This window comes from Rhopilema esculentum, chromosome 20 (genome assembly GCF_057945365.1).
Source record: "Rhopilema esculentum isolate cy_ngs chromosome 20, ASM5794536v1, whole genome shotgun sequence".
Classification (NCBI taxonomy): Eukaryota; Metazoa; Cnidaria; class Scyphozoa; order Rhizostomeae; family Rhizostomatidae; genus Rhopilema; species Rhopilema esculentum.
Window position 1 is genome coordinate 378,874 of NC_142834.1, and position 21,066 is coordinate 399,939.

General features: G+C 38.3%; 1 protein-coding gene and 1 pseudogene across 1 annotated transcript; one reads left to right on the forward strand and one right to left on the reverse strand.

The window, feature by feature from the left end:
- Window positions 1-1,508: 1,508 nt before the first annotated feature.
- LOC135687506 (uncharacterized) lies at window positions 1,509-8,643 on the forward strand (annotated as a pseudogene).
- A 6,474-nt stretch (window positions 8,644-15,117) lies between these two features.
- Window positions 15,118-20,111, reverse strand: LOC135687442 (uncharacterized). The gene is made up of 2 exons (XM_065203998.2): window positions 19,426-20,111; window positions 15,118-19,046 (listed from the first exon to the last, which is right to left on the reverse strand). Exons 1-2 carry the CDS (start codon window positions 19,484-19,486, stop codon window positions 15,577-15,579), a joined length of 3,531 nt encoding a protein of 1,176 aa, XP_065060070.2. The 5' UTR covers window positions 19,487-20,111; the 3' UTR covers window positions 15,118-15,576.
- Window positions 20,112-21,066: the final 955 nt, after the last annotated feature.

The window sequence follows — 21,066 nt, forward strand, 5'->3', positions numbered from 1 at the left end:
AAATTCTGTTATCGGAAATTTCGCGAGCATAAATTCTGACCAATCATCTGATATTTCATAGCATCAATAACCAATCTTGGCTGCCTAGAGGAAACTTTTTACAACATTTCTGGTTTGACATGTAACCCTTTTCCGGCGTTCTCAAAGAATATTTCCAATGCATACAACCTACTGTAGTAGCCTACAGTTCGCGCTTCAGGTTGAATTTTAAATAAGAAGTGTAAAGTTAGATCGAGAAATTTTAAGCGTGGCATCTGTAGTTTGTGGTTACAGCAACGTTATGTAATCAGATATGAAACTTCATCTTGTTTTTTCAGCCTATTCCGACTTTATTTGCAAAATTATTTTTAATCCATCTTTCTAAATTATGTGTAAAAATTGCATGGTGTATAGGACATCGTCAATTTCTAGTCCTAAATTTCACTAACAACTTCTGATATTTCAGGCCACAACGCCGCTTGTAATTTTGGAGTTGTTAAGAGCCCAGTTGGCTTGAATGATAATGCTAAAATCTCTTCAACGTTTAATGATTTTTCAAATTTCTGAGATGATAAATTTTCAAGTTTCTTGAGATTTCGAGAGTGAAATATAAGGAAAGGCAAAGTTGCTTGAAATTTTAAAACTGTTACTTTGCAGGTTGGTGACAGTGATTTTTGAAATGTCGGTCTAAAAAATTCCTGACAATTATCAAACGATTTGAGTGGGGGTTGAGAGAAACATAGTACACAATCCAGTAGACGTTTTTGAAAGAATGCCGAATGTTGATTAGGGGCTGCACCAGCCCCAAAATAATTGGGTGGTAAATGAAGGTTTGAAGCTGATAAAGGGGGTCTGGGTGAGAAACAGCTGCAACACCGTACGAGAAATCACCCTCATTATTGATAACCAAGTTTGACATATTTTGAAACCCTCAATAAAAGAATTGAATTTTATAGGCAAAGGTTTACACAAATAAAAGCTAATAACATAATTTTTTTAGCTAGTAATGGTTTTAAACTTTATAAATGAGCTTCCTTTGTCTATTTTACCTGCCGTTTCTCGATTGATGCTAATTTGAACGAGCTTTTCCAAGCTTTTATCTGACATTGAGGCTAAAACGTGATGCAGCTGTAACAGGTTGGGCAGCAACTATACTACCTATACAGCTTAAAAAGTGTGGGTACAAGTTTTAAAGTCAATCATTGTCGAAAACCTTAAACAAGGAAGAAAGGCAAATACCACACTCTAAGAACCAACTCTTTAAAGCTGTGTTTCATAGATCATCTTGATCATCTTCATTGTATTTTCTCAATATTTACCGAACTTACGAATGATGCAACACACCATGCTCTATATCAGCTGAGATCTGAAAAGAACTGTAGCTAGCCATCAAAATGAAAAAAGTTCGATCTCAGAGAAGAAAACAAACACCCTTATGTCTTCAATCCAGTGTTGGAGAAATTAGAAAGTAAATCTTAAAAAGTGGAGTAGACACGTCCATCCCAGTCCACCCCGTGGCGCCACCTCTGAAATTTGTCGGCCTAGAACTCATGGACAAAGAGGGCACTTTGAAGTCAAGAAGTGTTTTCAGGCATCAAGAAAAGCTTGAATTACAAACTCGGAAAATATCTATATTTATCACTGTAGACACCAAGCAAACTAATTAAATATTTTGCTCCTTTAAGGCCCTCGAAAAGTAACAGTTCATTGTTCTATCACGTGCCTATAAACTGATGTATCTTCTTTATGAATCAATGTTTATAAGCCAGACTTCCTCAAGTTCATGCGTAATTTATGAACACATTTCCTTTATCTTATCTTATTTAGGACGATGAATAACAAAATGGCGGCTCCAAAACTAGCATTCTAACATTGATTGAACAAATCTTGCTGTTTTGGCGGGATTCTAGAAATAGAGTCAGCAAAAATGCAATTCCTAGCAAATTCAATTTATTTCCTACCTTTCTTTGATAGAAAAGTAACAAAATGTTGAGGAAAAATGGAAAATATCAATGTTTATGTTTCAATGCCGAAAATACAAAAGCGACCAGAAAAAGAACGAGGAGCAATAAAACATTTGGGTCTAGCGAGTCATTTGTTTGCTGAAACTGCAAGAAAGTTTGGTTGCAGTAAGTCTACAACACATGTTTGTTATTTATAAGAACAATAAGTTAACAATGGCGACTAAACTTAAAATATTGGTAGGCCAAGGCAGGCTGACTATCGGTTGTGCCTAATTGGCATCTGCAAGCTGGCGTTGTGTGCAAAGTCAATCAAAGCTTAATACTTTGTCCAATTATTTGTAGAAAGTCCCCAAGCAAGTACAAAACAAACAATGATTCTTTGCAAAGACCATTTATTTTTAAGCAAGACAATAAACCTAGCTATGTTGCAATTGTGACAAATATTTTAAAAATAGTAACATCATGGTCTTTCAATAACCCCGTCAAAGTCAAAGCCTTGATGTAATTGAAAACAACTAGTTTTCATAAAAAAATCCAAGAAATGAAATCTTCGAAGACCAAAAATAAGCTCTTTTAGAATTTTTAAGAGATTTCCAATTTTATCCCAAGATATTTCGTTGCAAAATTAATTCAGTGAGTTCCAGTGCAAATGGCGGCTGCCAGATTCCTGGAGGTCATCCGACAAAATATAAGCTAAAGCAAACTGTAATTGTCTAAAAAAGTCTATTTTTTTACAATTTATTAAATATATGCTTATTTCTGCAATTGGGTAAAATTGCAATTGAAAATCTCAACCAGCAATCTCGTTATGTCCCTCGATTTTCTATGTTGCTCCTTGACCAAAGGATTAATCACATTTGCTTTTAAGCGATCGTCCTAGTACTCGCATTTAGTTTGTGTTAAGAATGCCCTTGCACAATTGAGGTTGACCTCCATTACCTTCAGATGACCAATTCAGTAAAGGAGATGAAGAAATGTGTGGTTTCCTTTGTGATTGAATTGCTTTTGGCACTGAACATGTTTTCAGTTTTGCACACTTTTTGAAGATAAAAACATTTATGCTTCTCTCTTAAATTCATTCACTTTGTTCCATGAATATTGAAATATACATATTTCTGAAATATTTAAGTTTGTACACGATAGTAAACATACTTATATATTTCTGAAATATATAAATTCAAACATACTGAAATATATAAATTCATCATTTTTCAAAAGTCGGATGATACTATTTGAATATTTTCTTGTCCGTAAAATACATGAAATTTCAGTGAAGGAGATTCTGAAGAAGTTTTAAAATTCCTCTTATCAGATCTAAGGAAATGTAAGGAAAATCTTGTTCAGGAAAAAGCAATTTCAATTCACAATCTGTGGAAGCACTGCATCAGAGGTGAAGCTGAGACGCAATGCTAGTTCCAAAGCTTAAGATTTATGTCCAAATTCTTTGTGGAATTTCTCTGATGGTAATTGTTTATTATGAAGCGTGGTTGTTTTATACAAAGCTTCATAAAAATATGCATACACAACTTTCTTTTGACCTATCAAAATGGAAACAAAGCAGCGAGGACGCTATCAAAATGGAGATACATTTAGAGAGGACAATAAAGGTTAGGAAAGGACACCTCGACACGAATATATCCTTCACGTACAAATTCTACGAGCCAATGCATTCCTTCAATAAAGCAACATTTGTTATGGAGGGTTGTTCAAGCAGAGAAAATACAGAGAAATTCGTTCTAATAACGGGATTTATCGACTTGAAGAGCAAGACATATCGCAAAACGCTCGGAAACCTAGCTGTAGCGTCCGAGGAAAACAACGCACAGATTGAAGCAAGGCTTATGGAAGTTGTTGATGTTTTGCAGTCGAATCTTAATTATGCATTGATCGACGAGATTCACGTTTTAGTCAGAGACCGGGAGACTGCCGAATACCTGCATTCGCTTCCTTTAAAGAGAAGTGAGAAGCTCGTTTTTCGAGTAGTTAACGAGGACGTTGGACTTAAATGTCAACTGCTTTATGCTGCAAGATGTCTTCCTGGCCAGTTAGTTGCAATTACCAACCAAGATAACAAAATAGGCAAAGGATGGGATCTGCCCTGGCGTGAAGTTATCAGAGACCCTCGTACAATGTATGCTTTAACAAGACATTCATCATTAAATCCAAATTGTACAAAGCACACAAAATATTTTACATGTGATGATAGTGAAGCCTATGTTGGTTGTCATGACACATTTGTTTTCAAGGCAATGAAAGAGTGGTCTGAGAGCACTTTCGAAGAATTGAAAGGGGTTTCACCCGATTTGCTTGGAATGGAAAACCTTTTAATGTGGATCTTTCAAACAAAGTTGAAGTACCGCATCTGAACCCATGCAAACTTCTATTTGTGCATCACCATCATTGCGTTCCTATTCGTGGTACCAATCGTTCTAGAGTCAATTCTGCAGAAAGATCAGCCCTCGTTGCGTTCTCAAACAACCTGCGAGATTGATTTTGGAGAACTAATCGAAATTACCTGTCAACAAGGATGGAAGTTACCTAACATAGATCTCATTTAATAACTGTTTTAACTTTGCTTTGGTTTTAGGCAACTCCTACGTACTATCGCCAAGAAATTTACCTGCCTTCTATCAACAAAATTATGAATTTACTGTACTTGATAATTTACATGAATGGGTTAGAATTCTAAACGGACTCTATGGAGCTCATGAAAACCCTATCCCAGATATAAATTTCAAATCCTTTTTTAATGTTTTTATCGACAATATGTTCGCTGTTGCAAAAGAGATTAAAAACGGCAAGTGTTTCACAAGGGTTTTATTGCTTTTAGGAAAAATTGCAACAGGTTTTCCTATATATAGATGTAGCTACCTGACGTTACCTGGCCAATTACCATGTATTCACGTTTTAGTTCATTCAAACTAAGTTTAATCCTCATCATATGTGTTTATCAAGGTCTACTGACATGGTAATCATACCGGTATCACAAGCATAAATTGCTTATTTTGCATCATGTTTTCTTATTCATGTAGAGTATCAAGGGTCGCAAACACGAGTCATTGTCAGATAGATGTGAACCATTAGTGGGAAGAACCCTACGCGCCAAAATCCTGCCGTTTTGATACTTATGTTCACATATTGTAAGTGTATGACAGAAGATCAGGTGTATAAAGTAAGATCAGGAATTGTATCACAGAATAAAAATGACCACATCTTTATTATCCAGGCACTTTTTCAAGCCTTCAAGGAGTCTTAATAAAGCGTGTTGTGTGCTATAACCTTTTCTGAATCCACAAAGCAAAGGGAACAGTTTAACACTGATGTAATTGTAAATTTGATTGAATATTATTCTCTCAAATATCTTTGAAGCTGAGGGGAGCACACTTATTGGTCTATAATTCTCTTTACTAGTTGAATCTCCTTCTTTGAAAATAGGGCACACATTAGCCATTTTCATAAGAAAGGGAAACGTTTTATCAGAAATAGATCGGTTGAATATTTCAGCTAGTGGTCCAGAGACAACGTCTATTGCTATTCTAAGAACTTTTAGGGGGATGTTATCGGCTCCTGTTGATTTGTCTTCCTCTAGGTTGCAAATGATCTCTCTTACCTCCTTGGAAGTTACATTTTTAAAGTTAAACTTAGGAAATTGATCAACCGTTTCCTTGATTTTTAAGACACTACGGTGGTTTTCAAAGCATTTCAATTGATCTAATAGTGATAAGGCTGTCCTTTCGTCAGACGTCTGTTGCACATTATCAGATAAAGGTCGGGCTGTATTGAGGCTTTCAGTAATATTTACGAAGTGATTATTCAACGTTTGTGCAACTTTGCTTTTGCATTAGTTGACGAACATAACATCTAAATTTTCGAAATATCTTCTTTTAGTGCGTCCAATTAATTTAACACATCTATTTCTGACTTTTTTGTACCTCTCCCTATTAGAGACTGTTCTGTTTTCGTTGAACTCTCTTTTTGCCTTTGATCTCAGCATAATCAATTTTCTTATATCTTTATTCATAAAAGGCGCATTGTTTGCTCTTACTAACTTTTTCTTTGGAGGGGCAAGTTTATCGAGAACTGAAATCAGAGTTTGATTGAAAACATCGTACGATACATTTTCTTTAGGTATTTTAGCTAAATTAAATTAAAGATCCTAGTTAAATTGATCGGTAGAAAAGATTTATAGCATCTGTATAAAATAGGAGTGGGTTCAGATTTTACGAATTCAGTTTTTAATACAGTATAGGTTAGGTTATGGTGGTCAGACAAACCTGTCTCATATGTACCTGTATTTATATAGCTGTATTTCTTGATTGTTAAGATCAAGTCATAGCATTTTGCCGGGTTACTTTTGCAGCATGTTGGCTCTTTCATCAGATTAAATAGATCATAATTTTCCATAAAATTTTCCATAAGAATCTTAGAAGAACCAGGTTCCATATTAAAGTCCCCAGGTATTAAAATTTATTCATAGCTTTGTGAATAGAAATCCAATAACTTACCTAATTCATCAAAAAATTAGATGCCATTTTGGTTTGCTTTTTAAAATTAACTTCGACGGAAATAGTTTCTATATCGTTTGCCTAGTTGAGATTTCTTAATTCTCTAGCTGGAATGTTTTCATTCACATAAAGTAGTAATCCTCCAGCTCCAATTTTTCTGTCACGTCTAAAGGGCTTCCTAAACCCCTCGACAGAAAACTGAGATGTTGGGAAGGATTCGTCTATTTTTGTTTCTGAGATAAGAAAAATATCTAATTTTTCTTTTTTGATTTCCATAATACTAGAAGGTTTTTTAGGAACAGAATTTATGTTAAGGTGTCCTATAATTATCTTTTTAGGATTTTTTATTCTTATTGAACTGAAATTAGTTACTTCATTTAAAGCGCTATCTATTATTTCGATAGAGCTCTGTTTATTTTGAATTTCCTCGTTTAAATCATCATATTCTCCGTGGGTTATAAATGAATGATTAGCTTTTTGACTATAAGGGCATGAAGGCTCAATCATGGTTAAACTGTGCATTATCTTACCCACTTTTCATGTTTACTGCAGATGATTAATTATGTTTCTCGCAAGAAGTATGTTCCCTTGTCTATTTAGATGGAGTCTGCTACCGTTCAAGCTATCAATAGTAATGTTATTGTTGTCTATAAAATCCAGTTTATGTTCTCTGCATAGCTGGTAGAGTTCATCATTCTTGATTTGAATATCTTTGTTCACTTGATCGACATCTCCTCTCATTACGAAGAACTGATGCTTATAAGTGTACGCTGACTGCTATGTTGAACTTTGTTGATAATTTTTCGGTAGTTGTCTATTGTTTTATATTTTGATGCAATATCGTTAGTGCCTAAATGTATTATGATTTTATCAGGGTTTCTTGTTAAGATAGTTTTAACATAGTGTATAGCATCTTCGGATGTCGCACCAGATATCGAGTGGGTCTTTATAAATATTCTTCTTGACATCCTATGGCTTCTAGATTTTAAATCATAGAATATAGTCTATGATGTAGATCAGCTCTTTCCTCTCGGTGAGATTGCATTCTATTTCGTGATTGATACAGTATGAGATTGGCTGCTGTGTTGTTCCGGGTTGAATAAGGTTTTATTTTGATATGAGATATGTATAGGATTGACTAGCGTTTGTGATTTTGCTAAGGATTGAAAATGATTTGAGTTTGTTATAGATTTATCGGATATTGGATAGAATGGTCCAGAGTATGATTGTTGGGAAGTGGCTTTTTATGTGGATTGGTTATGCTTATGTAGATAGATTCTAAAACTGCTAGGTGGAACGACGATCAGATGGACGGTTTCGTTTTGAAAGCCAAATAAAATAGGCCATTACTAATTGTTTCTTTGCGGTCAACCCACGTGTTGTTTATAGTACAAAAAAGGCCCTTCCGTCTATTCAAAAGGGCTGCGTTCCTGCCACACAAAAAAGTTCTGTTGTATATGAATTTACGTGCCAGTGTGATTCTGGCTACGTAGGACGCACCACCCAAAGATTGGAGGATAGAATAAAACAACATGTTCCATCTAATATTAGAAACAAAACCCATCCCCAAAGAGAACAGCCACCTCGGTCTTGCAAATCTAAAATTACAACTAAAACCTGCGATTCTGCTATCGGGCAGCATTTGCTAGAAAACCCAGATTGTGCAAAAAACTATAATGGCGACATGTTTCGGATTATTGGTAAAGCCCGATCGTCGTTCCACCTAGCAGTTTTAGAATCTATCTACATAAGCACGAAAAAACCGCAACTGTGTAGACAAAAGGAGTTCGTTTTCACCTTAGAACTCCACTGGTAACATTCTAATAGGCAAGCGGCACTGATTGGTCAACCTCAACAGTCATGTGCTCGTGTTTCTGATTGGCCTATTTCGATCCACAACTGGGTATATATATTTCCTAACGTAGAGTTTTCGGTCTATGTTCTGACGTTTTAAACTCTGAAGAGTGTCAGACGAAAAGCTTTAGTTTACTAAATGTTTGCTTTTTTCAAAGCCATTTACAAGTTATGTACCACCAAAAGATTGTTTGCAAATTCCTTTCTTGTGCGCGTGCTCTGATCAATTTGGCCTAAGTTATATTTGGATTCGCTTGGACTAAAGCTTTAACGTGAAATAATTCTGAGTCAAATTTAGAATTAACTCATGGTCTAAATTCAAGTTAACTTGAGATAGTTTGAAATAGCTTGAGATAACGCGAGCTATCTCAAAATTAACCCATGTACCGATTCGGTTTCCACTTGAGATAGAATTAAGTATTGAAATTTCAGAAATCACATTTTATTTGAGTCTTGCAGCTATGGCGGGCGTCTTACAAGAACATCCTATTTTACTTCTGCTTTTGAGAATACGTAGAAGGAAAATATTTTTTTTGCTAGAAATTCCGTTCGCGATCTGCGCCAAAGTTTTCGGTACGGAGAGTCTACCAAAAAAAGATATGCGTTTGGTGAACACGACCATTTTCAACAGAATCTTAGAAATGAGAAAATGTTTCTCTTATTTCACAATTAATTTTTTTTAGTAAAGAAAACTGTTTTCAACATCTGAAGTAATACTCAGTGCAAGTGCGTTGCGTAAGAACCTCAGTGCAAATTATAGCACATTCCCCTCCCACGCATCAGCTTCTTTTGACAAGATGTTATCTCAAGTTAACTCATGAGCTTGAAATCAAAAAATTTTGTTGCCAAGCTCATGAGATAACGTGAGTTAACACGAGTTAATTCTCATGAGATAATTTCTAATGACCGTTTCCACTATGAGATAATTTTTAAACCATGTCAGATCACAAAATTATCTCAAATTAACTCACGTTAACTCATAGTGGAAGCCAAGCTTAAAGGTCAAACTTAATCATGTCGCGTCGAACTTAAAAGTGGCACCAAATATCTTGGCGCATGCGCTTTAGGTATTGTTAGTGTTTTGGCGGGTTTTCTGCTTTAAATGTAGTCAAAAACTGCAATCAAAGTTACAAAGTTTCACATCTAGAAGAAAATGAGCTCGGAAAAAGCCCTCAACAACGATGAAATCGAATCTGAATATGAGGAAGAAGCTAGAAGTAGCAGTGAAAATCAAGGGAGTGATAGCATGCAAGGTGGAGAGCTTTTCGACACCTCTATTAGGCCCAGGGAAAAAGCAGCAAGACGAAAGAGAAGTGGTCGCAAATCGACATGGCCCGAAGAAATTATTGATGACCTCGATTGATGACGAAATTATTTGTGAAGATGAATATCTTGAAAATCTAAGGCGAAAAATTACATTTATGAACAACAAACTCAAAAAACACTGAGGTTAGCAATAAAGTTGTTTGCCTTCTCTCAGCGCGATGCGAGGACCGCAGGAAGAAATGCGACTTTACTCAGTGGCAAAGCTAGCGGTCATGCTGGTCATGCTGAGCATGACTAAAAATTTTCAGAGCTAAAGACATTTATTATAACGATTAAAACTTTCCTTTACTGAAAAAATACTTTCAAAACCCCTTTCGTCCAGTTTATTCTTATTATTCTACTGCCCTTCCCCTCCTTGGTCCCTTGTGGCTAGTCATGCTCATTCTGAAGATCATGACCTGCCATAGGGTTTCTTTACGCCACAAAATAGGAATTTGGCAGAAGGGGGACTCCTGCCTATCAGGTGAAGCCTGAAAAAAATAGCGCATGCGTTAACTTCTACGAGGCTTAGCATGTATCTGTCGGGGAGATTTTGAAAAGGAATGAAACTAGACAACTTTATTTGAGACGAAATGCCCCATGATAGTGAACAAATTCTAATATGTATCATAATTCGTTTATATCTGATAAATGAATAATATTTGTGATGGCTAAGTTCTTCTAATGAAATCGAGGTTAAAGGGGAATTAAGGAATTCTATTGTTGACTCAGGCTTTTAAAAACAACAAAGGAACCGACGAGAGTTACCCTTCTGCCGATTTCCTATTCTGTGTTTGCGCAGAGAGCCCAACCGCTCCTGTGAGTCGGCTGAGTTTCAATGACTTTTCAGTTGGTATCCCTGTGGAAAGTCATGCTCATTTGGAATAGCATGACCTCGTCACTATAATCATAAACCTAGCACTGATTTGATTGGCTTAATTCTATCTTGCGCATGCTATTTTGGCCCGTTTTGGACCCCAAGTCATGCTCATTTTTTCGGCATGAGGGACCCAAATCTCCTATACATGAAGTACCTAAAGTCTACTTGTGAGCTGAGAAACATTGCTGCAAGGGGGTGGGAAAATTCAATCGAGGCTATTTCCGAGAGATATATTGTTTATTAACTGCTACAGGGATCACTTCGGTGTGGCTGAGAAAGTTAATTGTAAAATTGTAATTGAAAGCCAAAGGCCGACCCTTATATTTACTGTTGCCCAGGCACGAAACAAGTTCAAGGCGTTGATGGTAATTTGTAAAAAGGCATCCCTTACAAGGAAAAAGGCATCCCTTACAAGGAAAAAGGCATCCCTCACAAGGAAAAAGGCATCCCTTACAAGGAAAAAGGCATCCCTCACAAGGAAAAAGGCATCCCTCACAAGGAAAAAGGCATCCCTGACAAGGAAAAAGGCACCCCTTACAAGGAAAAAGGCATCCCTGACAAGGAAAAAGGCATCCCTTACAAGGAAAAAGGCATCCCTTACAAGGAAAAAGGCATCCCTTACAAGGAAAAAGGCATCCCTCACAAGGAAAAAGGCATCCCTGACAAGGAAAAAGGCACCCCTTACAAGGAAAAAGGCATCCCTGACAAGGAAAAAGGCATCCCTTACAAGGAAAAAGGCATCCCTTACAAGGAAAAAGGCATCCCTTACAAGGAAAAAGGCATCCCTTACAAGGAAAAAGGCATCCCTCACAAGGAAAAAGGCATCCCTTACAAGGAAAAAGGCATCCCTGACAAGGAAAAAGGCATCCCTTACAAGGAAAAAGGCATCCCTGACAAGGAAAAAGGCATCCCTTACAAGGAAAAAGGCATCCCTGACAAGGAAAAAGGCATCCCTTACAAGGAAAAAGGCATCCCTGACAAGGAAAAAGGCATCCCTTACAAGGAAAAAGGCATCCCTTACAAGGAAAAAGGCATCCCTTACAAGGAAAAAGGCATCCCTGACAAGGAAAAAGGCATCCCTTACAAGGAAAAAGGCATCCCTGACAAGGAAAAAGGCATCCCTTACAAGGAAAAAGGCATCCCTGACAAGGAAAAAGGCATCCCTTACAAGGAAAAAGGCATCCCTTACAAGGAAAAAGGCATCCCTTACAAGGAAAAAGGCATCCCTGACAAGGAAAAAGGCATCCCTGACAAGGAAAAAGGCATCCCTGACAAGGAAAAAGGCATCCCTGACAAGGAAAAAGGCATCCCTGACAAGGAAAAAGGCATCCCTTACAAGGAAAAAGGCATCCCTTACAAGGAAAAAGGCATCCCTGACAAGGAAAAAGGCATCCCTTACAAGGAAAAAGGCATCCCTGACAAGGAAAAAGGCATCCCTGACAAGGAAAAAGGCATCCCTTACAAGGAAAAAGGCATCCCTTACAAGGAAAAAGGCATCCCTTACAAGGAAAAAGGCATCCCTGACAAGGAAAAAGGCACCCCTTACAAGGAAAAAGGCATCCCTGACAAGGAAAAAGGCATCCCTTACAAGGAAAAAGGCATCCCTGACAAGGAAAAAGGCATCCCTTACAAGGAAAAAGGCATCCCTTACAAGGAAAACTGCATCAGAGATAGAGGAGTTTATATAAAAGCAAGGATACAGGAAATGGTTTTCCCAGCTCTTCATCTTTATTTAGAGCAGGGAGTCCGCCCAGCTGTTGCCGCCATTTTCTCTGTGTGTCGAATCGGCACTGTTTGTCGCCACCATTTCTTTAACCAATGGTCTTTTTACGCATGCGCGATTGGTTGGAAATGATAACGCACTTTTGGAGCTTTGGCTAATTCAATTCGACGCGGCAGAAAAGCGATCTTTAAAGCCAGTCGCGCAACTGCCGTTTTATGCGACAAGCCTGTGAACTAGCAACGCGTTTAATTATTCAATGCGGCAAAGGATTTAAAGCGTGAGAAGGAAGAACCGCAGGATAGGCTGTCCGCAGGATTCTGTGAATCTTGCAATGGGTGTTGTTATGGAAGATATACAGGAACAAAGCAATACGACGACGAGAATCCAATGTCACGAGATAAAATTTTCAAAATAAATTAAATTTAAAGAATTCAAAGGATTTAAAGGTTGCATTGGTGTCGCATTTAATTGACATTTAGTTTTTTTAACCACTTTAATTTATTTCGAAACGGCAGAAAGGTCACCTTTAATTTTCTAACTCGTGAATAAAATACCAACCAAACGAAGGGCAAAAAGCTCCCTCAGAAATCATGCCCTAGACATCAGAAAATCAGTCATGAGGCTACGTTCCCAAATCATCGAGAGCGAGTTGGGCCGTTGGTGCATCGGCGCAAATCGCTAAACCTAACACTGATTTAAACAGGAAGCGGTTACTTTGGAATTTTCAATAGTAACCCCGAAATTTAATTGATAAAGGGGAGGGAATGGACAAGATAAGTCTCTTTTCCCAACTATAAACTCAAAGAGTCCCCCCCCCCAATCCCGACCCTAATCATACCGTGGGAAACGTAGCCTCAAAAATCAGTAGGAAATGGAAATTAGGAACTCACCATACATACCAGCGATTGAATATGGTCCCGAAGACGAAGCGAGCCACGTTTTATTCAGGCGCCCAAAAGAGCGAGATTACGATTATAAACTCTCTACCTGAGAGAGTGCGCATTTCTTTAATTAGCCCTCTTATTCCGAGGGGATTCATTTTGCAACCCTCTACCTGAGAGGGACCATATATAGCAACCCTCTACCAGAGAGGGACAATTTTGCAACCCTCTACCTGAGAGGGACCACGCAAAGCAAGCCCCTACCTGAGAGGGACAATTTTCATTTTTGCATTTAAACTTAACCCTCTAGCCAAGAGGGATCATTATCACGTAAAGAAACAGAAGACAGGCATACAAATACACAATAAACAAAACAACATGCAAAACATGCAAGCATTTTGCATCACATTCTTATCAGTTATTTAAGGATATTTAAACGGTTAAAAGAAATAAAGCTGAAAAAATCTTTCCTAAAGAAATTCACCTATCCTTCTAGGCAGCTTTATAACCAAAGAGGCATCGCATTTAATATAGATAGAAAATAATGAGATGCAATGATAAAGTTACAAGATCTGACACTGGCACAGGCCCCCCCGCTCTGATTGGAAAAAGTGTGAAAAATGCCTTTAAAAAAATATTGTGTATGCTATTTTTACACTCAGATATTTTGCCTTTAGACGCCAAGTAAAACAAATCAAGGCGTTGTTCATGCGATTCTCAATTTCTAACTCTATCTATTGCGAAGGAGTTTCTGGGCGAGAAAAATTTCCTCAGCGTGTCTACAGTTGTTTCTCAGTTGGATACACACCGTATTCTCTCTAATGAATGCCAGGGTTGGTCAATTTCATTTTGGCATCAAATTGAGGGTGCTCATTAGAGAAGGACGCCCATTGGAGAGGGGCTCTCACTAGAGAAAGGGCGCTTGTTGAAAATAAATAGAAATCCACCAATAAAAACTGAGCTTTGAAATTCAAACGATCATTATTTCTACATTGTTTCTACGCCCATGAGGAATAATACAATTAAGTATGCCCACAAGTGAGTGACCGTTGAATGGAGCACATAGTCATTTACGCTGTGTCCAATATTGGCAACAACCAATGTTGCGAAAAACAAATGTATGTGCCCTTTTATTCCTTTTGGCCCCCCCTGTTCAAAATTGGGTCCGGCGGCCCTGTATACTCTCGCTGTTCATCAATACTTCAGACTCTACTTCCGCATCTCGAGACGAACTCGAGATGAAAGACCGAAATTTAATTATGTTGCTGTTGCTTGCCTCGTTTCTGTTTTGTTTTCCAATTGGGCGGAGATTGAAAAAAAGATGGGAGAAATAGACCATAAATCCAAAAACCACGCTGGGGCAAAAGTAGCAGTGAAAGTGCGACCTAAACAAAATTTCCAAATTTGCCCGGCCGATATACTGGCAGCCATGAATTTGCCCGAAAAAATCTGCTTTTTTGAAGATTGGGGGGGAGGGGGGCTGCAGCACCCGCCATACCCCCAACAGTTTCGCCCCTGTAAGACACTGCCTGTCACCTCTCCATCTTTTTTAAGGAAGTTCATAAAGAGCCGCGTTATGCTGAACCCCCAAGAACCCCAACAAGCTCTTTTTACAACAGCCAAATGCGAGAAATTTACTTTTTGAAGAATAAATCAAATAATCCATGGCCTGGAAAATATTCAGAACGTCTCAATATATCTGATTTAACACCCTCCCCTCCCTCTTCAGTGGAAGTCAATTATATAGATTCCGATATAATATCCATCCATAACTCCAACAGATGGGAAAATTAATTATTATCACTAACTTTAATGTTAAGCTTCATTCCTTAACGTTTTCATTTCTTTAGAGGCTTTATTCATACAACAACAGAATATCAGACAGTCCCGGACCTGTTGAGACAAAATGCAATTTTTGTAATTTTCTACTTTACCTTGCCTCTGTAGATTTGAATCCTCCCCTCCCCCTCCCCCCCCCCCGAAGCAAAATTGGATTTGTAGTTCTATCACTTTTGCTTCAAAATTATGCATTCAACATTGAATTGGGGGAGGGGGAAAGCTATTTTTCAAAGGAAAGAGAAAACATATATTAGAAGCTCATTTGAAGAGCTCAGGAAATCCGAATTAAAGCACGACTCCTAGGAAGATCAAACGTCAGATTGAAGTCACTCATATAATTAAATAATTTTTGTCTTCCATTATTAGTTTTTTAACTTATCATAACTTGTACTGAGGTTTCTGATGGAATATCGTGTTGAAATAGGAATTTAATAATAATAAAAAAAATAAATAAAGATTTCTTGAAAGGTCTAAACTATTTTTTTCCTGGATTGTAGGCGGCAAGATTTTTTCACTGGACGGTAAAAATGTCGTCTAGTTTATATGTTAAAAAAGCTATGCACGCATTAATGATTTGGGGTATCAGCTAGACCACGTCCGACGAGGAGAACAAACAATCTTCTCAAAACTACATGTTGCAATTTTGTTAATCAATCTTTCTACAAAAATTTACAAAAACTTTGTATATGGTAGCTGATATTCTAGCTATTACCAAAATCAGGAGCAAGATACAAAAGAGAAGAGGAAATAGCACGAGTATGACAACTTCAAACCAATCGAAGATCAAGCTAATTCTCGCATCAGCATTTTCAGGGGGTACGTTGCTCACATAACTGTAAGCAAAGAATATATTAATGCTGCAGAACATGACAAGTGTAGCTGAAGAGAATGTCTCGAAGAAATTAATGACATCTTTCTTGTATGGAAGATACACAAGATGATGCATGAGGAAGAAGAGGCAAGCTGTGAAGATAAAGTAAAGTCGTGTTACTGGGTTGTTAATGAACGTGAACATTATAATGATTATCAAGCGCCGGATTATCAGAACCCCTTGCCAGAATCCCGGCTTCGTGCTAATTGTTCCCGGGTTTTCTTCTTTGAAAGGCGCTTCAAACCTCAAGAGTATTTCTTGTACTGAGGATGATTCCACAGCCTGTCTTACTCGCTCGACGTCACTTGAATCTTCTGAAATCTCTTGGTCTCCTTCGCAGCATTTGTGGAAATCTTTCTTTGCATCAATCCAGAAGCAGCACAGTACTCTTTGCAACAGGCAGTAAAAAGTAAAACAGAAGGGAAAAATGAGACCAATAATAAATCTATGGTAGGACATTGCGTTGTCCTGGAGTCGGGTTATGCCAAGAACCAGTGCGAAAGGGAACGGTATTATCCAGAAAATTATAAAGAAAATGGCGACAATCTGCCACCAAACAAAGCACTTGACCGTTCCATCCATGTAAAGAACGCTGTTTCCATTGATTGGCACGCAATTCACAAAGTTCATTGTCATGTTCGTTATTGTCGAGTAGGCGAGCAAGGTTATCTGTATAGTTGTGACGCGAAGACGGACCGTGAAGGTCGAGTTAGTGTTTGGTGCCAACCTCACTTCTCCCCAGGGAAAAATCTTCTGAAAGAGGGTGTAGATCCCTTCAAAAGTGTTTATGATGACAAGCAATGCAATGACGTAGATTGCAAAGGAACGCACGAGAAAGCTCTTGGAAACTGGTGACAAACCGGCAAATGGACACAGCGTAAGGGACGACTCAGCATCAAGGGAGAAAGTAAAGATGCTTGTGGAAATCTCTTTGACTAAAACCAGAGTTTGACTAAGAATGACGTTGTCGTGGTCACGGATTATCAGAATCATTTGGTAGAAGTAGAATGTAATATTGATTATGTTGCTGAAGACGTCGCCTTGGTTAGAAGTATCCTTCTCGTCATTCTGCTGAGATTGTGAACACTCTTTATAAACACCTCCTTCCGATTGAATATCCTCTTCTACTACTTCTTCTTCTTCATCATTGGTGCATATACTACCTGTAGTTTCTTCAGCTTCCACTGCACCATGCATCGGCATCTCATCCGGTCCTTGGTCAACTTCACTCCCCTCTTTAATACTCGCTAGCTTTGTTTCCCACCATATTAATTGTCCTTTCAGAAATGCACTTATCCTATCAAGATACATAAAGAAGGAAATGTAAAGTATTCCTGACATAAAATAGATCAGCCAAAACCATCTATCTTTGCAGCTTTCCCTCTTCACACAATTGGCACTGAGCAGGTTTTCAGTCATTCCCTCTGCACAGGAACCACAAAGGGAACCCCTTCGTAGAGGGCTGCAAGAATTATAAGAAACACAATCGTCACCTTTACAACAGTACCCAAAAGGACACGAAATGAACTTAACTTCTTCTGGATGTCCGGAAATATATCCGTAGTAATTTGATCTCGACTTTATGTGACCGTGCTCGCATACGCCACCGTATCGACACCAAAAACATGAGACGTTGCGAATATCGTGAAAAACAACTCTGTCGTCGATAGAAACCAGCTTTAAATATCCGGACTGAAGGCTGTATTGGTCTCTCGGACAAGAGCGACACCCCATTGAAATCCGATCCGTCAACATACCAGGATGTCTATAAAGGCCATGAGCGGTAACATTATGTCCGACCGGGCAATAAATTACGAAATGACCGGCGATCTTTATGTTCCAAGACTCAAGAGTTGGACTGCCAGGATGCCAAATCGCAGATTCTGATCGATATGATTTATCCGGATACCATGTTGTGTTTTCCAAGAGCAGGCCTGCCGTTGCATACAAAATGTCCCCGAGAAGTGGTTTAATTGAACTCTTGGCCGAGCCACGAAACTCGCAGTTTCTTGCTGAGAAGTATCCGCGTGAAAATACCGCACCTCCGAACCCAGAACATGTATTGTTTGCAAAAGAAGAATTAATGACTTCAACATTCGTCCAAGACTCTATAAAGATAGCTCCTCCGAATGCTTGGATTGCAGAGAGCTCATTGCCAGCTGTATTATTGTTGAACTGTGTTGAATGTATTTGCAAGTGGACTCCCTCTGCGTAGATTGCTCCGAAGAACGCTTGGGCATAATTGTTGCGAAATACCGACCGAGTAAGATGTATTTCCGGTGCCGGTTGTCTGACTTTGTCGGATAGTTCCCAAGACCGAACAAGATGGAGGGATGACGCGTATCCCCCATCGTTATTTGTAAACTCAAGGCGATCCAAGTGGATAATCGAAGCTTGCATGTTTGAATTCGCCGAGAAGCTCAACAAAACACTCTGCCCTGAATTCTCTTGGAATCGACAATGAGAAAGTTTCATTACTAGTTTTCCGTGGTGCATTGAAATAGCAACGGCCTCGTTCAGTTTAATGAAGGTGCATCCAATGATATGGACAACAGCGGCGTCCATGATAATTAAGGAAACTGCGTAATAGGGGACTTGCGAGTCGTTTTCCCCAACAATGCTCGTATCTTGCATTTCAAGGGTTATCATTGATACATTCTTTGAATAAACGCAATAATGAACATTTGTTATTGAGCTTTCCGCCAGTTTGATTTCAGAAAGCCCATTGTTAGGTCCAACAACATTGATGGCATTGCACATGCGTCGCAGCACGCAGTCCCGGATGCTTACACTGACTCCTTGCATAGATATAAATCCATGTGATCCTGGCTTGCATGTCTTGCTCTTCTCAACCTCGTGCACATGCGTCTCTGCTACCTCGAAATTTGTGAACGAGACATTGATGTGTTCTTTGAAGGCCTGTACAGCAAAGCCGAATTTGTCTGTAGGTAGAAGCAAAAGAGGCCTACCTCCTACTCCTACAAACTGTAAAGACTTCGATATTGTCACTGTTTCTTTCACAGCAAAAATTGAGGATACAGACCGTTCATTGCCATCTTCCTTTACGGATAATTTTTTACTGTTTATGTTTGTATAATTCTTGTCATTGCCCACAAGTACGTGAATTTCATCTTGGTCCTTGCTTTGGGAGATTGCATGTCGAAGAGATTTGCACGGTGACTCCCTGATCTCGCATTTATTGTTTGTGTCGTTGCCATGCCACGAGACGTAAATTGTTGATTCAACTGCAATTAGACAGCTTGGCATCAAATTCTGCAATATACTTAGATAAAGCATATTGAGTTGGAATACTTTAGCATTTAACACGTTTAATATCAACAGCGACCCCTTAAATTTAGTACAAGACACAAACCAGAATACAGATTTCTCCTCATGAACATTACAACTTAAATAATTTGATTTTCAGTCTAGACTACATTTCAATGGGTAAATTTCTCTCTGCAGATCAAGAATTTTTAAAGTGAAAAGTGGCTCTAAATTTCAACTTTGAAAATTCAATCATATTGGTTAATTTGATTATTAAACGGAATCGGGCCTACACAAAAATTGATATGATGATCAAGCATGATAAAGGTAGGTAAAAGGAACATTTTAAGATAGTACCTTTAAACAGGGATGATATGATGGTATGTAGCTTTAAAATGGTGAAAAATACAGCGTACATCCAGACTTTATTTGCTGCGGTATAAACAAATCTGCAAAAATGCGATTGCCATTATCAAAGTACAAAAAAGCAACACGCTATTTGGTGACTTGATCTTTGCTCGCATTGTAACAAAGGCAGGTTTATGGGTCTGCTGGTATATAGGCCGGCAGGTTGTAGAAAATGCGAGCGAGGCGGATGAAGTGAACACTGAGAAGTCTTAAAGAAAATCCTTTTATAGTTGAGGCTTGTAAGGCAATCCTGTCAAAGTAGCACTGAGATCTTTAAAATTTGGCATGAAAACAGTTGGCTTCAAAATTCTATTAAAACATGATGTGCGCGTATTTCTATATGACGGCAGAACTTTTGACGCAATGACGCAAAATCTCTCTTCAATTCTTAAATTCTATCATATTTATACAGAAAAAAAGCATTTAAGAATCACGAATCAAATTCCGTGACGTTTATAGTGGAGCTTTCTCCAGTTGATGCAAAAAAGGCGATAGAAGAGAAGAACTCGTAAAGAGTGAGAAGATCTGGCAGGATAAAAATGATATAGGGATTAACGACCCAGCTAAAAGGTCAATTTTGTTATACCGATACAGAGGCGGATCCAGAGTGAGTTCCTTGGTGCACAGAACTCAGTCAGTTTTCCAGCATGCAGCTAAAAATAGTGTTGCCTGAAATAAGTAATATTAAAACTTAAAAAGTGAAACCTAAAAATTCTAAGTTTTATCACAGTCTCTTCAAAATCTGGAAATTGCCAGTTCCTTCTCTGTCGTGATTTAGAAACGATTTTCCAGACGCTGTGGAGGACAACAGCAGTCAGTCCTGGAACTCGGAAATAAACGTTTTTTGCCTCGGAAGTGAATGAATTGAAACAATAAACTTTTTGTTTGGAATACGGATGGAACTCAGTCAAAACTTCATCTGGAACTCGGAAATGATACCATATTTGTGAGAGAGCTGTACAACGGCCCGTACTTGATTGGCTACCTATTGTTTCTGTTCTATTGTGGAACTGCAAAACATTGAATGCGAAATGGCGACTGCAAATGTCTTATACTCATGACCATCGTAGCATTCTAGCAGATTATTAAGCGTTTGAGATAAAACTAGGAGATATCGTTAATTTTCCAGGAGTGTTAACTACCTTTGCTTTAAATTGCAATCTTTGATGGCACGGAAAACCTATGCTCAGACGGAACACCATATTTGGATGTATAGGCTAGTGTCTACCGAGGCAAAACAACAAATTGCGAGCAAAACAAGCGTTGCAAAAATTTTCACAGAGGCACTGTTTTGTGGGAAAGAAATCTAGAATCTAGATTTAGTGAGAAGATAGTACCTACCCCTCCCCCTCAGTGGCACCAAAATGCATAAATATGAATAATAATGTTGTCTTATGCAAAGTTATCAATGCATCATCTGAAAGTACCTATCCTTGGCCTGGAACTCAGTCAGGTTTTTGCTGGATCCGCCCCTGCGATACTTGTCATTTAAAAAATCTTTAGTTTCAAAAGGAACATGAAAAATGCCATCACCGAACAAATGTAGCTTTGATCATTGCAAAAAATGGTCATCATTGCAGGTTAAATTTC

Excerpts from the sequence above, each read along its gene's own strand:
- LOC135687442 (XM_065203998.2), bottom strand. The coding sequence starts at position 19,486 with ATGTACGCTGTATTTTTCACCATTTTAAAGCTACATACCATCATATCA. Across the intron at positions 19,047-19,425 it reads CATATCATCCCTGTTTAAAG|TTGAATCAACAATTTACGTC; the intron begins GTACTATCTTAA and ends GTCTAATTGCAG.